Source organism: Seriola aureovittata, chromosome 6, assembly GCF_021018895.1.
Source record: "Seriola aureovittata isolate HTS-2021-v1 ecotype China chromosome 6, ASM2101889v1, whole genome shotgun sequence".
NCBI lineage: Eukaryota > Metazoa > Chordata > Actinopteri > Carangiformes > Carangidae > Seriola > Seriola aureovittata.
The window spans coordinates 9340060-9356322 of NC_079369.1; the positions used below are offsets into that span (position 1 = coordinate 9340060).

Here is a 16263-nt window from a genome sequence, read left to right on the forward strand (position 1 = left end):
TAAAGTTGCAAAATTTGCCCAAAGTGTGTTTTTGTCTGGAACATTGCCATACTAACGTCTTTCAGCTTGTATTATCAATATGTTGACATTGCACTGTAGAAGGCTGTCAGACATGATAGCAGGGCCGAAAGTGCAAGACTGAACTACTGACCCACACCTACTGCATTCATTTCAAGTGTCAGAATGATACAGATTTATAGGAAAAGAACTATGACTTTGATGATTTGTTACTAATATTGCTAATAACTAATTTCAGAGTAAGTTGAATATTGGTGTTATCTTTGAATAAAATTCAATTTAAAATACATCCCATGACTATCCATGGAATCGACTGTTCATTTCTTTGTTGTTTTGAAAGTACAAAAACTGTGCCTTTAGGAAGCAGATACTTCTCTGAAGCAAACTGGTACAATAATATTTACTAAAGGAATCAAGTTACTGTCGTCCTCTTATTATACTTTCAATATAAAATAAAAAGTCATATTTTTAAGGACTGAGCACTACTTTGGCAATCAACAGCATCTGTTTAAGGCTTAAATTGACTCAAAATTAACACCAACAACATCCATATAAATGATGAGAAAACACAGTCCATTAAAAAAAAAAAAGACAAGTGCAGAAATCTATGAAGATCTGGGCTTTATTTTAGAAAGCACATTTGGTTGATCATTTGGGTTTTTTTTTCCAACAGACAACTTATTTTATCAGTTTTAGTCTACCTTATATAAACATGGTGACAACTACTTCATATGGCATGTATATTATAGGCTATTTGGTTAACAGAGGAAGGTACAATAAAAAAAACATTTTATATACAGAACATAGACACATAGCCTTGGCATAGGTACAGGAACTAACATGCGCAATTCTTGTTAAAAATGTTGACTGACATTTCAATGTACAGCATGTGTTTGTGAAACTGCAGGTACATCTTAAGTACAGAGAATAAAGCCCTGAAAAGTCAGGCACTGGGAACATTTGGTTCATTTACTGAGATACATACAGTAGTAATTAAAAACAAAGGCAACACTTCTTGCTACAGGATGTGTGCTGCATGTCTCACTGTTTCGAGATTGCACGACTTTCGCAAACAAGGACAACAACCGACAGAAATTTGGACTAGGTGTACATTTTTGGCTGAATAAAGATACATTTTGTCTTAGAGACGACTGATTTTCCTTTTTTAGGTTTCAAAAGTAAAACAGTGAATGATTGTCTGTGTTTACAGAGCAGTCACACAAAGCTATGCTCAACATCAACAGAAGGAAGACAAAAAAAACCCTCATATTAAACCTTCTTGCCTCCAGACTTGGTTTATGAATAATGACAATTTAAAAAGGTGTAGAGTTACACTGATTGTAGTTAAGCAAAAGGCAAAACTGGTTAAATGATTTTGGAAGAGAAATTATTTAGAAAAGAGGCAGTTTAAAGGTAAAAACATGCACCTCTGTAACATTCAGAATCATTCAAGAAGTGCGCACAGTATTCATATATAAAAAAAAAAAAACATAAACATACATTTTTAAAAAGTCAACAAGTCTTTGCCAAATTAAGCTCAGTAACAACAAGCAGAATGTGCTATACGTCTATGTACATTTCATCATACAACAAACTAAACCCGGTGGCACAAGTGTAACAGTGAGTGTGACAAAACTAATGTTTGTTTTTGCATAAAGTTTGTCAAGCTTCTGAATTAATCCCTCAACAACACAGGAAGTATATAGGCACCAATTGTGATCACAAGACAGGATATGAATGTGTACATTCAAACTCTGATTTGGTTTTCAAATCAACTCTCCTGTATTTCTTTAAACAGTAACCGCCTTCGAAATATGTTAAATCCACTGTGTTAGGAAACAAAATGCCTTTATGTGCATGTCTTTCTACTCTGTAATTTTCTTGGTGTTTGTCTTCCTAATCATGCAACAGCCTTTTATAAAATTCCCACTTTAGCACAGTAAAAAACAATATTTGAATAAAAAACAATATGGCAACAACTAGGTAGTTCTGCTTTGAGAATAAAAGCATTAACTGAATGTGACCCATTGTATTTAAAAAAAAGTAGAGTGAATGGTTTCAACAAGGCGTTAGTATTGGCAGGCTCATCACATTAAAAAACACATAAGGATAGCGTATAGCAGAAAGAAGTAACTTGTCTTATAAATTGTCTCCAAAACAGACAGTATCAACGCAGAATGTCTGCAGTCCTGTCTCAGTGTCCGTCTCAACAGTCTGTTTTTCTGATGCAACACCAGCTGATCGCCATCTGGTTGGCAGTTCCTCGATGATCCCTCAATAAACAGTTTGCGTTTCGGTGCCAAAATGAAAAGTCCTTGACTCAGCAAAAAGAGAGCAGAGAATGTCCAGCTGGGATCGAAGGAACTACATGAAAAAACTGATTTCAGCTTGTGACAGATAACTAACTCCATGATTTTTGGTTTTGAGAACTTTTGATATCTAGTTGATAATACTCAATGATGTTTTAGAAACTATACACACAGTTTTCTTAAGTGCAAAGAGGAGAAGAAAACATAAAAGGGGAGGTGATTGATAATAATAATGAAGAACATACAAAGAAAATTAACGAAAGAGGTGAGAAAAGCATTGAATGAGTTATTATGTGTTGTCATAAAACTACACAGAACCCCAAAGTCAGTCTGTTTGCTTCTCCCAGCCAGCCTACGCAAACACCTGCATGTTTCCAAGCTGGGACTGTTGAGAGGCCTGCTGCATCTGTTGTGACTGCGGCTGCGGCTGCACCTGCTCTGGAATGTGTGTGTGGTGTGATGATGGCAGTGCATGGTGGGGGTTCCCCAGAGGGGTGGGGCTGGTGGTGACATCGGACCAGTCTGAGTTGGAGTGTGGCGAAGAGGATGACCAAGGGTCTGGGGATTCTGGTGAAGGGGTGAGATACGGGTGCTCACTGGGTGGGTGGGCAGAGTGGCCAGGGGTGGTTCCCTCCGAACCAGCAGTGGCGTAACTGTGCTGGGAGGGGGGCGTGGGGTATTTATCCACAGGGCTCTGCATGGGTGCATATGAGGGCAGTGGTCGAGACTGGCCTTCGATTCCTCCATGGCCCCCGTGGCTGACAGTGTGGGGGTGCTGCAGGGTGTGGGAGAGCCCGTGTGTCATGCTCATCTGCTCAGGCATCTGGTACATCATACTCTGGGTGCAGTGGAGGTGGCCTGGCGTCTGCTGAGGGTGACCCTGACCCTGGCTCTGCCCTTGGGACTGTGTGACTTGTACCTGTCCCGGCTGTGGTTGCTTCAGCATAGCCTGGCCTCCTCCAGGAGTCATCATCTGGAATGTGACAATGGGCGGCAGCTGCTCTCTAGTCATGGTGACATTCATAGGGGTCAGCATCGGGCCCTGTCCGTGGTGTTGGCCCATGCCAGGGTGAGATCCCCCCATCTGATGTGGTACGAGGCCGAACATGTGGCCGCTGTAGCCATGCTTGGTCATGCCCACCCAGCCCTGCTGCTGTCCCAGCATGTGGCTGACAGGGGGCAGCATTGGCCTGGAGGTGGGGCTGCTTAGGAGGGGAGGGGAGTTTGCTGTTGTGGAGACAGCGCCGGACACATCGCCTGTGTATGAGTGTGGTGATTCCAGGGAGTCAACAGGTGACATGGTGACAGAGCTCTCTGGAAGTCCTCCTGCTGCCTTGACGCCATTTGCACTCCCTCCTCCGTTACCTCCTCCACTTCCTCCTCCCACTCCAGCACCCACACCTGGCCCCTCACCTCCAGCAGGCTTCTTTCTTCTCTTCGCCTTCATGTCTTTTAACTCCTTAGCTCCCCCACCGACACCTCCAACCTTCGCCCCACCTCCACCCCTCCTGCTCTTCTTCCCCTGTGGTCCGGGGCGCATGCCGATGAAGCCTGCTCCATTGGCCCCACACATAACAGAGTTCCCTCCTCCACCCATGTGGTTAGGCCCGTTGTGTGGACTGTGAACCAAATTGTACTGGTCCAGCAGGCGGACTATGTCGTGATGCATACGTTCTTGAGCAGTATCACGGGGCAGCCGATCCAGGTGATCAGTGATGTCACGGTTGGAGTAGTGGTCAAGGAGAACCTGAGCTGCCTCGAAGCTGCCTTCTCTGGCTGCCAGAAAGAGTGGTGTCTCCTCCTGAAGGAAACACAGATGATAAATATACTCCTCTGTTTAACACATAATGTCATTGTACAAATTCAATATTAATGTATGAGAAACCATTGAATCTTTTTTACTGTTCTGTACAGTCCCTTCAGTCTATTCAGTGGGTGTAAAGTAACAGAGTAATTATTTTACTATGGAGTACTTATGGAATGTATATGTTTATCTTTGTGATTACTTTCACTTCTAATTTTGCTCCAGTACAACTTTGGGGGGGTTTGAAAGGTTTCTTTTTATGGTTACCATTCAAGCCTACATGAGGTGAGTCTTGAGTAAGTTCTGATACACAAATGATGGGTTTTGTTTGAGGTTTCACTTTAAATTTTGTATTTAAGAATAAATAAATAAAACTGTGAATGAAAGTCTAAAATGTTTATGGATTAAATGTCACTTTTTCCAAGCACTTACTTCCAGACATATGCTTCGGTAGTTTTTTTAATGGGTGACTGTTACACCATTGGATATACAGTATTTGTAATCAGTACACAAACTGAGGAACAAGGTTTGGAATAGCACAAATGAAAATACAAGAACAAACCTTATTGTCTTGCATGTCACGATTGGCTCCATTTTTCAAAAGCACAAGAGTGGCCTCCACATTATTAACCGCAGCTGCCCAGTGCAGAGCGGATTTGCCTAAAAGACAAAGAAGCACATCCATGTTAAGCAGAAAGAAATGATTACAATTTAGTGGCTATTTAACCATTCATAACTACTGTATTTCTATGCTACTAATGAAAGCTTTTTAACAATTTGCTATCCAACTAAATTTTAAAAGGACTGAAGTAAGTGTTCCGTGGTCATAAAGGTTTGCCACCATGAACATGTCTAATTTGGATGGACTGATCTTATCTGGATACTTAACCTGCTTAACAAGTAGCAAGGTTCCTCATACTAATAGTGCAGGTTCAATACAATCCATGTTTCTGTTGTAATCCAAATGGCTGCATGTAGTACAGACTATAATGTAGACCAGACATCCAGTACAAAAGGAAGATATTTGACAAAAGGAGTAAATCAAACAAGTATGGTTTCCTGACCATGGTCGTCTACAGCATTGATGTCAGCATGGCAGTGGATCAGCTCTTCCACCATGCCCTCCACAGCTAGTCTGGCTGCCAGGATTAAGGGAGTAGTGCCGTCATTCATTCGCGCATCCAGTTCTGTTGCACGATTACGGATCAGAATCTGGGAGAAGACAAAGATACAGACACATGACAAAGATGCTTAATGATGAAAGGCCTAAGTGAAGTAGATGTCAGAGTTAATCATCAGTTCATAAGTAAACTTCAAGATCAGACAATTATCACACCTGGAAGACGCCCTGGGCATCAGCCGCCGCAGCAGCATGCAGAGGAGTTCTGCCCATGTTGTCATGGGCGTTGGGATCAGCTCCAGCATCCAGCAGTCTCTTAGCCGCATCAGCTCTAGCGTAGCGAGCGGCCAGATGAAGTGCTGTTTCTCCTGTGCGGTCAGTCTGGGCCATGAGTGAAGCACCCTGTGCAATGAGGTCTGAAATAATACTTGGTCCTGGTTCATCTCCTCCACTCTCCTCCTCCTCTTCTCCATGCAGGCTGCAGTCTGGGCCTCCACCATTGCGCAGTGATGCTAACATCAGCGGGGTGAAACCATCTGAGAGAGGAGAAATTCATTATTAAAGAAGTTATTGAAAATGAATCAGATCTAGAGTAATGTAGAAGTAAAGTTTTCTCACCAGGTCCCTTGACATTAACATCCAGACAGTCAGTGTCCAGGTCGGCCTGTGGGGGAGTGAGCGTGATGTCAGCAGCCTTGCGGTGCTGCAGGGTCCACTCCCTTCGGTCAATGCCTCCATCCATAGCGATGGGCAGCAGGGGTTTGTCTTCAGTCTATAAAAAAGCAAAAGAACTTGAAACTACTAAAGATTCACTACAACCAAAAATCTTCCCTCATATTTCAACATTTGTTACCTAATTATATTTTAACTGCTCCAATCCATCAGCTTTATTCGGACCAATCTTTTCTTTCTCAATTCACTTACTTTTGGTTTCTTGGATGGGACCTCTTCGTCCAGCCATCTCTGACTCTGACCTCCATCAATCATGGCTCCATCCTGTGTCTTGAAATTCCTGATGACAGAAAAAAAAAAGTGTGAGCGACAGTTAATCTAACACCAGTATTAATCCCTGGGAGCTGGCCAGTACAAAACAGTCTTCAACTGATGACATTAAGCTGCTCAAGCCATTTAACTTACAGTATCTATGCACAAAAAGTTTCTTAACAGTAGGAATGGTATTTGTTTGTTTCCTCTGCCCAAATCTTACCAGGATCATCGGAGACACCCTACATTTTACACTAGTATGAATTCTCACTCAGTAGTTGTTATGATATATCCCATTTTATATATTAACACAAGCTGCTCATCTGTATATCAACTCACTTCAGGTCAAAGTCATCTTGTCCGACAGGCTCTCTTCTCTTGTCATTTTTATTGGTCAAGAAGCCATCAGGAAGCCACAGGACACCATGTTTATGCTTCCTCTTGGCTGCTAGCATCCCCAGCACCAGGATAAGCAGAATAATAACCACTGCCACTCCAATCAGGTACATCAGATAATCCATCTTAGGTGGCACTGGCGGATCACCTGGAGGATCCAAAGACAAATCTAAAAACCACGTTTCGTCTTCATCTGATTAAGGTTGTTACTTATACTTAAAAACTATGTGATGGGAGTTAAGTTAAATTCCATTAATGACAGGTGTACTTACTGCGAACAGACACTAGAGGGTAAGGCAGTTGAGCCTTGATGTGCGCTGCTGCAATGAAGGACGCAGCCTCTTCAGTGTTGGAGAAACAGTCAACAGAGCTCTGGGAACATTCACGGTTGTCGATTTGTAGGTGCACCCTAGAGCTGCACAGACAAATGTGGAAATACAGTAAGAATTACCAGGAAATAGACCTGAGTTACAGCGTTGAATAATGGCCAGAAGTGTTTTTTCAGAACATTATGATGTCACAGTGAAGTTGACCTTTGACATAAAAAATGTCATCACTTCCTCATTTTATTCTATTACAGATTTGTGTTAAATTGTGTCATAATTAGCGTATGAATTAGTGCGTTATGACCAAAAACATTTTTTTTAAGGTCACACTGACCTTGACCATTGATTCTACAGTTCACAGTTCTACAGTTCATCCTTGAGTCCAAGTGGACATTTGTGCCAAATTCAGAGGAATTACACCTTGAGGAGTTCCAGAGATATTGCATTCACAAGGCCAAAACCATCTTTTGTGAGGTCACTGTGACCTTTATGTTTGATCTTTGACCACCAAAATCTAATAAATTATACTGGAGTCCAAGTGAATATTTGTGCCAAATATGAAGAAATGCCCTTACGGCATTACTGAGAAATCACCTTCAAGAGAATGGGATGAATGTACATACTGATGGACAGAGAGACAACTCGAAAACATAATGCCTCTGTCCCTGTTTGTCGCCAGAGGCATAATAACATGCAGTTAATTGCTGATTAATTTCAAACTTCTGAGGATTACATGAGGAAATTTATGTGACTATCCTGTCATGAACTATCCTTACCCAATAACCTCCTTCTCCAGTTCCCGCTTGCCTCTGCTCCTCTGTACGCATCGTCCCTGCCCCTCCTCCTCACCACAGTAAGGGTACACCATAAGCTTATTATTTTCATCCCGCATCACCTGCAGGTTGGTGCGCAGCAGGGCTCCCAGGGAGCGCAAGAAACCATTTAAGTCTCCAAGTAGCTCTTCAGGTTGCAGCCGGACCACAATAACCAGCGTGCCAAGTGCCACCTTGGCTGGAACGTCTGCAGAGCAGTCCAGGCCGTCCCAGCCACAAGCCTCTGTGTAGCAGCTCTGGTCACAGATGCCGTTATGGTAGTGGTCTGCACAGTACTTGTCATACCTGTAAATGCAAAGTACAAGGAGGTGTTTGGTGATTTGGCCTCAAAATGTTTTGGACTTTCGGACAGCAACAAAAAAAAAACAAAGAGGAGGGTCACATACTTGCAGAGGCTTGATGGGACTTCCTGGCACTCAAAGCTGTCAAAGAGGCACCCAGGGTTGTCACACTCCTTATCACAACGTCCATTCTTGAAGAAATCCCAGCAGGGAACTCTGGCAGTACAATTAATCCAAGGCTGCTGCCAGTTGAGAGAGCAATCTCCTCCATCCCACTGGCATTCATGGTTGTTACACTGGTCGTCACACACTTTGTCCCCTGACTGCCGCGCACACTGCAGATAGGGGCAGTTTTGAGTGCCTGGTGAAGGTGGCATCTTCTCACAGTATCGTCCGGAGAAGTGCATGGGACAGCGGCAGCTGTACTGGTTTGGGTTGGACGGATCTTTGATACAGGTTCCTCCATTTTTGCAGTTCAATGGACACCTCTGTTCATTCTCACAGTGTTGCCCAGTGAAGCCTGGCTGGCACTGGCAGTACAGGTGGCCAGCTGCTGACTCTTGACAGCGCCCACCATTCTGGCAACGTAGTTTTGCACAGTGTCCTCCTATTTCAATTTCGCAGTTGTACCCATTGAAGCCCTATAAAAGATAACATGTTGTTTGAGTGTGATAGCAATAGAGTCAGTTTAAAAGTTGGCTACGCATAGAGGATCTTTAATAAAACAAATTACTAACTAATGTACATTTAGGTTCTCCTACAATTCTGCTGCTTGTCTACTATACCTGAGCCATGGTGTGGCCCTCTGAAGCAAGCATTAGAGTAAGAGAGGGAGTAAGAGGTTAGTGGAGAGAAAAACAAGCATTAAGTGTGAAAAGATTGATGTTCTAGTTCAAGAGCAAAAGAAAGGAAAACGCTGAGGTAGTATTGTCAGCCTCCTGTCCTCTTTTATAATCGTCTGAAGTCATTCAGTATTTTTAGATACAATGAATAACTACTTTACTGTGATCAGACAGTTCTCCTATTAAATCTTTTTTAAAGAGAAAAATTCAAATTATGTTCCTCAATAACCTGTGTTCCTTATTAACCACAGTTAAGTTTTACTGTTTGATAGTCGAATAAGGAGGAATGTGTGGCAGCCATTAGACTCAGAGGAATATCACTGGAAAATAGAAGCTTGAGAAAAATATGGAGGAATTTCACTGGTATTGATTGTTTTTCTGAGTTGTGAAACGATCTCTGAGTGTGTTGATTTCTCACACCTGTGCCAGCCATGACACTCTTTTATCCATACACACAACTTTGCATCTGGTTAACACTGTGATCTTTGTTCAGAATATTACACTGCGTGTGATCAATTATCAGAGTTCATGGAAACGCAATGACTGTAAAGCCTGTTTGCAAGCGTAAAATAGGAGAATTGATTGAATTCGTGTTATCCTATAAAGCTAGAAAAGGGCTGACATTAAAGAAACTTACAGGGGCACAGGAGCAGATGTAGCCATGTACTGAGCTCATGTTCATAGAGCAGACGCCACCGTTGTGGCACGGCTTAGACAGACACAGATCCACCATGGACTCACAATGACGACCTGGAGAAACAAGAGAAAATTACACAGGAAAAGAAATTATAATTAGCAACTGAAATACTTTTAAGGATTAATTACCAAGACATTTACATTATGGAAACATTGTACATAAAAACACTAACGCTTTGCTGATTTTCTAATGCAGAAAATGACAAGAAATGTGATGTGTTGTCCCTTTGAACCAGCTAAAATGTATGCACCTGTGTATCCGAGGCGACAGCGACACTGGTAATTGTTGACCAGCTGCACACAGTCAAGGCTGCCGGGAGCATGGCAGGGCCCAGACAGGCATTCGTTGAGATCTCCCTCACAGTGTTCTCCAACGAATCCCGGAGGGCAGGAGCATGTGTAACGGCCCACGCCATCCACACACTGTCCCCCATTCCGACAGCGAGGTTCCCAGGAGCCAGGCTTGGGCGCACAGTCATCCACGTTCACTTCACACTGGAGCCCTACAGAACAGGGAACAGAAATAAATAGTTGTATGTATGAAGTAAGGTAATAAATTTTTCAAGACAACATTTTATGTGCTCTAAATATCATTTTTAGAGGCTTTCAGGGTAATCATAACACCAATCAATCATTTTTAACTATGAAAAACTAATGGAAAACTAAAACTTGTTTGAGTTTTACACAAAATATGCCATGTCAATATTTAGTTCCCACTGCAATGGCTGCCATTTGCTCAAACCAATCCACTTCAATGAAATACAAACAATGTTATCTCTAACTCATAAGAGCATTTTTTCCTCTGCATTTTTAACTTAAAAGCTGCTTTATGTTTTTAGGGCAGTCTTTACCTTAATCCTCCATTACATTTCAACCTAGTGTATGCGTGTTTTCATGTGGATATGCTATATAGTCTTACCATGTGTTCCAGGTGGGCAGGCACAGGTGAAACGGTTGATGAGGTTGATACAGGTTCCTCCATGGAGGCAGGGCTTAGAGTGGCATTCATCCACATCATACTCACAGTTCACCCCCTGGTAGCCTGGTTTACACTGTAGCATTGAAACAAGAGACCGAGGTTAGCTCATTGTGCGCTTTAGGAATATTGCTAGTTTCGTATCAACATAAAATCTTAAGTATAAAAGTATTAAAACCTACAAAACAAACACATACATACAAAAACAGCTGAGAATTTACTTACTATACACTCGTATGTGCCCTGATAGTCCTTGCATGTAGCTCCATTTCGACAAGGGTTTGACTGACACTCATCAACCATCTCTTCACAGTAGCTGCCCATGTATCCTGCCTGGCAGTGACACTTGTGGGAATTACCCTCATTTACACACTGCCCGGCATTCTTACACAAATTCTCCACTTCCAGACCTACAGTAATTTGGAAAAGAAGCATATGGTGAAGACTGTGAACTTACTCTATATAACAACAACAAAATAACAAAATGATCTTTGTCAGGCTACCGTGAACAACATTCTGTTCAGCTACAATAACACTTTTCTCTTGGGTTGACTTTCTATGTATTTTACAGGAATTCACTATCACCCTATATAACATTTGGTGTCTGCCCTGTCCTACTTCGATATAATGTGTTCTTTTTTTTAGACAAAAACTAGAGGTAGTTCCTCACCTTTTGTGGCAGCATAGTCCTGGCAGGACAAGCCAGGGATGTCACAGTAAAGTCCCTTCCATCCCTCTCCACAGTGGCACATCCAGGAGGTTGTTGTCTGAGAGCAAGAGCCTCCATTTTGGCAGTGCACTTGGCTACACAGGTTTGCAAAGTTCTGCATGCAAATAAGAAAAAAGAAGAAAGTTTCAAACTTGGCTGCAGATGTTAGAGACAGAAGGAAATACACTACCTCCAGTCACCTTCTTGTGTGAGACATTTTCAATTGGATACATCTAACCTACAGGATCTAGTCATAGGCACATCATGTACAGGTGCGAGACTATTTTGAAAAGCGGCATCAATGAAAAAGGTAACACCTGCACACTGACTCCAGGCCACCCATTAACCAAGCCTCATTTGAAAAAAAAAAAAAAAAAAAAAATTGTGGCTTCGAATCAGCATCTATTTTCTTATCCAGATCATAAAGTTGTCAAGCCGTCTTCAGTATGTGAGCACTCAGTTTTGTGTGTGCAGACCTTTTCTTCTATGTTGGTCAATTGTATTTATATATAAACCTTAGATTACAGGAGGACTTTGTACAGCATACACCCCTCCATGCTCACACATTACCTACAGACCCACTCTGTAACACACATATGAATGACCTGGCAGTTGGGTCCACTGTATCCCATCGGGCAGGTGCAGCGGTAGGAGCCCAGGCCGTCAGTGCAGGTTCCTCCATTCTTACAGGGCTGAGAGTCGCACTCATTATGCTCGTATTCACAGAATGTCCCATAAAAACCAGGACGGCAACGGCAAGAGAAGGTGTTGATGTCATCAATGCAAGAGCCATTATTCAGGCAGGAGCTGGAGGGAAGCAGAAAAAGAAAGAAGTGCTTAACTAGAATGACAGCCAACCAGCCAAGTTGCAGTAAATAGTGTCGTAATCTCCCTTTCCTCAGTTACAGCATTGAAAAATGGCCTGAAGTGTTTTTGCAGAACATTATGATGTCACAGTGAAGTTGATCTTTGACCATTTGGATATACCATATCATCACTTATTTTATCGTATTAGATATTTGTGTTTAATTGTGTCCTAATTAGCATATAAATTTGAGTTATGGCCAAAAACGTGTTTTTTTGTCACAGTAACCTTGACCTTTGAACACCAAATTGTTACATTTAACAACATTTAATGTCATACAGCTTATAAATAAATAAACAAATAAATAGCTTAAGAACAGATGCATTAAGAAGCATGGTAATAAAATGCAGGTTTTATGGATCATGCATTAAATGAATGGCTCACCTTTCAGTACATTCAAGGATGTTGTGTTCACACAGGAGTCCATCAAAGCCCGGTCGGCACTCGCACACAAAGCTGTTGACGTAGTCCCTGCATATAGCACTGTTTCTGCAGGGCTGGCTGGCGCACTCGTCTACCTCAGTCTCACAGCGCACCCCTTCAAAACCCGGGCGGCAGGCACAAGAGAAACTCCCAACACCATCCACACAAGAGCCTCCGTTAAGGCACGGGTCTACAGAGATGAGAGGAGAGAGGCTTTCCATGACCAAAAATTTAATGTAAGTAATAGACACTGAATAAACAATTTATCCGACTTATTAAAGAGAAATCCAACAGCTGTCTGGCAAAATATCCCAGTTTTAACAATGCTATTTCTCTATAACTCAGTATCTCAGGGGACTTTCTATGCTGCTTTCTCCTGGGGCAGGTTCCATTGGGTCTCTACAGCCACTAACAACGTGACAGAATTAGCTAAGGAGAAACTCACTGGGTGAGCAGTCATCAATGTCTGTTTGACAGTTGTGTCCGCTGTATCCAGATGGACATTTACACGTGTAGCTGCCTTGGCTGTTAATGCATTCACCACCATTTTTGCATGGGCTGTTTTTGCATTCATTCATATCCTCACTGCAGCGCTGACCTACACAATTTTGAACAAACAAACATTAGTACAGGAGCAATTCAGCAGTAATAGATAACAGTGGATATGATTGCTCTCAGGCACACTGTTTCCCTCTTTCCCACATCACCAACTCAATCAGCCAGACACATAAAAGCCCAGTGTCTTGATAAATACGTACCTTGCCAACCAGTTGGACACCGACAGGTGTAAGAGGTGTAGTCGACTGATGGATGACACACTCCCCTCTCACATGGATGAGAGGCACATGGGACCTGTTCCACCTCACAGTGTTTACCTATTTTGACATTGCACACATTTTCATCAATGATGATAAACATGAAAATGAAAATCTTTGCTAAAATGATATTCAAGGGGACACTATAAATACTGCTATTGCAGGTGGAAATGTGGTTCCACTAACCCGTGAATGGCAGACTACATTGGCAGATGTAACTGTTGACTCCATCTATACAAAAGCCTTGATTTAGACAGGGCCCAGATGCACATTCATCTATGTTCTTCTCACAGTTCACACCTAATGAGAGAGGAGAGGTTAAAGATTTCTTTTTTTAAATTTAGTGCCATTTCTTCTATTGATTTCTCAGTAATAAGTTTTTAAAGATACTATGCTGAAACACAAAATTATTATTAGTGTTATTACCTCTGAATCCAGATTGGCACACACACGTGTAGCCATTATGTCGGTCAAGACAGGTACCACCATTTTGGCACGGGCTGGGCTGGCACTCATCCTTTTCCTGCTCACAGTGCTTTCCCACCCAGCCAGCTTCACACTCACAGCGGTACCTTTACACAAAGGAAAGGTAAGCACAAATTTAAAATTTGAAATTAGCCAATAAAACAGCATAATAACAAACAGCAGGCTGTTCTAGCAGTTCAAGAATCTAATACTTAGATTGTTATATAATTATATATAATATAATCATATATAAGTAGTTGTGCTGATACTATAGTTTTAATGTTGAGCAGGGGCAAATTTGGAAAGCAAGGCAAGCTGGAAGGAATTTCTCAACTGCAAGGGGCCTCAACATCTAAACAGAGTAAAGGGATGGGGAAAATTACTTGGCTGTTGGCCCAACTGTTGCTTAACCTAACGGATCTTTATTGAATTGGATTTTATTTAATAAGAACAGATGCATCTCAAAACAAAAAACCTCAGAGCAGCAGTATTAGGTCAACATACTCATGTTGCTGTTCAATACATTCTCCATGCACACAAGGCTGAGGAGCACAGTGATCTGTCCCAGAGAGACACAGAGGGCCATGTGTGCTGGGTGGGCACACGCAGAGGAACCCGTTGACCTTGTCCAAGCAGGTTCCGCCACTCATACATGGGTTTGAGTTACACTCGTTGATGTCCACATTGCATTTAACTCCTGTTAAAGAGCAATTGAAAGGGAATTGGATGTATCAAAAGCACACATTTGATTGATGTATTAATCTAAATATTTTTGTTATGGTAACTTGCTTCATTTTTGAAACATTTTATGCTGTTATAACATTGATTTTACTGGAATTTAGCAAAATATACCTGTATATCCTGGGGCGCACACACATTTGTACTCGTTAATGCCATCCTGGCACTCTCCGTACTCACAGGGGTTGCTGGCACAGTCATCTTCATTGATCTCACAGTTTACCCCTGAGGAGAAAATGAAATTTCTCTTATAGAGTAACAATAGTGGGATTATATGCTTCATTTTATCTGACTGTATAATTTAAAAGTAGCACAACAAAAAACCCTCTCACATCACTTTTGGCTGAAGTTTGTAAGGAATTGTATTAGAGGTGAAGTAGATCAAGCAATGTCAAGTAAAAAAAACTTAATTGCCACCAGGGGGGAGTAAGACTCCATATAAATGAAGTTAGGCAAGAAGTGGGAAATGTTAACAAAAATGGAGACAGACCTGTAATACAGCAGATGAATACAAGTATGACATAGGCAACTGACATGAGAGGCACAAATTGTTTTAAGTGGGAGAAAGCAAGAAAGAGGGAAAGGAGGAGGAACAGAAAGAGAGAGAGAAGAGAAAACTGGACAGTGAGAGAACAAGGCACATCAAAGAAAGGGAAGTGAAGGCATGAAACCTGAAAGTGAGACCTGACAGGGTGATCTGATGCCCATGTTGGTAAAATGAGTACAGTACAGACTCCAGTACCAGGCCTCAGGGTGATACAATGTACTGAACTGATCTTACTAATCCACAGAGCAATGTCAGGTAGCACCGATCGACCCAGACTTGTGACTGTTAACACACATGTCGAATGCTCTACACTTTACAATACACTGAAAGCTACACAGGAAGCTGAGATGTGGGGGATGGGGGTCTTTACATTCAATTCAAGCTGTTCTCTCAACTCAAGAAAACTCCCAGGAGCTCATCAACAACAACAGATTATTTAGAATCGCTTGCTCATATTCAAATTCTTTCAAAAAAGATTCTGTAGAGCTAATTTACACTTCAGTGAAGTGTGAGAAACAAACTGTCACACAGGTCAAGCAGAGCAGGGCTTTACTTAAAGAATGTGGCTCATACTGTACTAGACTATGAAAGATACAAGGAGGCCTCTGGCTTGTAAGGCAGATAAAATACAGATGAAAAAGTGCTCTAACCATTTTGATGATTCCATTCACCTGTACATCACTTGCATCAGTACTAATCTAATGGTCTAATGGGTGGTTCAGAGTGACTTCTTTCACTGTCTGTATTCACGCAAGCTAACTTTTTCTCAATGAATAATGCTTCCCTCCCAGAGCTGTTGAACATCTGCTTTCATCGTGTCTCCTCCACATGTCTGACTAAACTTGCGAGGCAGCTGGATTTCTCACAAGGAAAAATTCATCTTTCCAGGCTCCAAGCTATTCGCTTGTGGGCGAACCACAGTGATTTGGACCAATCAGAGTCCTATGAGGGAGGAACTACTGGCAGCTACAGGCATGTCTTAGGTGTGACGACAGTGAGGAGCTACTGTTGGTTAATTACAATGGCTGGAGAGTATTTCTTCAAGAAAGAAAGAAGAGCAAAGAACAGCACTGAAGGCTTTTCTTGATGGAAAAGATGTTTTTGCACTTCTTCTGA

The 16263-nt window shown here is 42.0% G+C and overlaps 1 protein-coding gene across 1 annotated transcript in view; it reads right to left on the reverse strand.

Moving 5' to 3' along the window:
• Window positions 1-622: 622 nt before the first annotated feature.
• The window catches only part of notch2 (notch receptor 2), a 46356-nt gene continuing 30715 nt past the window's right edge, over window positions 623-16263 (reverse strand). Inside the window, 24 exon segments of the mRNA XM_056378246.1 lie at window positions 623-2807; window positions 2809-4128; window positions 4694-4791; window positions 5196-5343; window positions 5468-5787; window positions 5870-6023; window positions 6176-6263; window positions 6575-6779; window positions 6904-7046; window positions 7734-8075; window positions 8177-8712; window positions 9551-9663; window positions 9861-10112; window positions 10529-10661; window positions 10811-10995; window positions 11256-11409; window positions 11900-12101; window positions 12544-12772; window positions 13028-13180; window positions 13341-13457; window positions 13584-13697; window positions 13824-13969; window positions 14367-14559; window positions 14715-14825. Of these exon segments, the coding sequence (XP_056234221.1) occupies window positions 2490-2807; window positions 2809-4128; window positions 4694-4791; window positions 5196-5343; window positions 5468-5787; window positions 5870-6023; window positions 6176-6263; window positions 6575-6779; window positions 6904-7046; window positions 7734-8075; window positions 8177-8712; window positions 9551-9663; window positions 9861-10112; window positions 10529-10661; window positions 10811-10995; window positions 11256-11409; window positions 11900-12101; window positions 12544-12772; window positions 13028-13180; window positions 13341-13457; window positions 13584-13697; window positions 13824-13969; window positions 14367-14559; window positions 14715-14825 (5774 nt within the window). The 3' untranslated portion in view covers window positions 623-2489.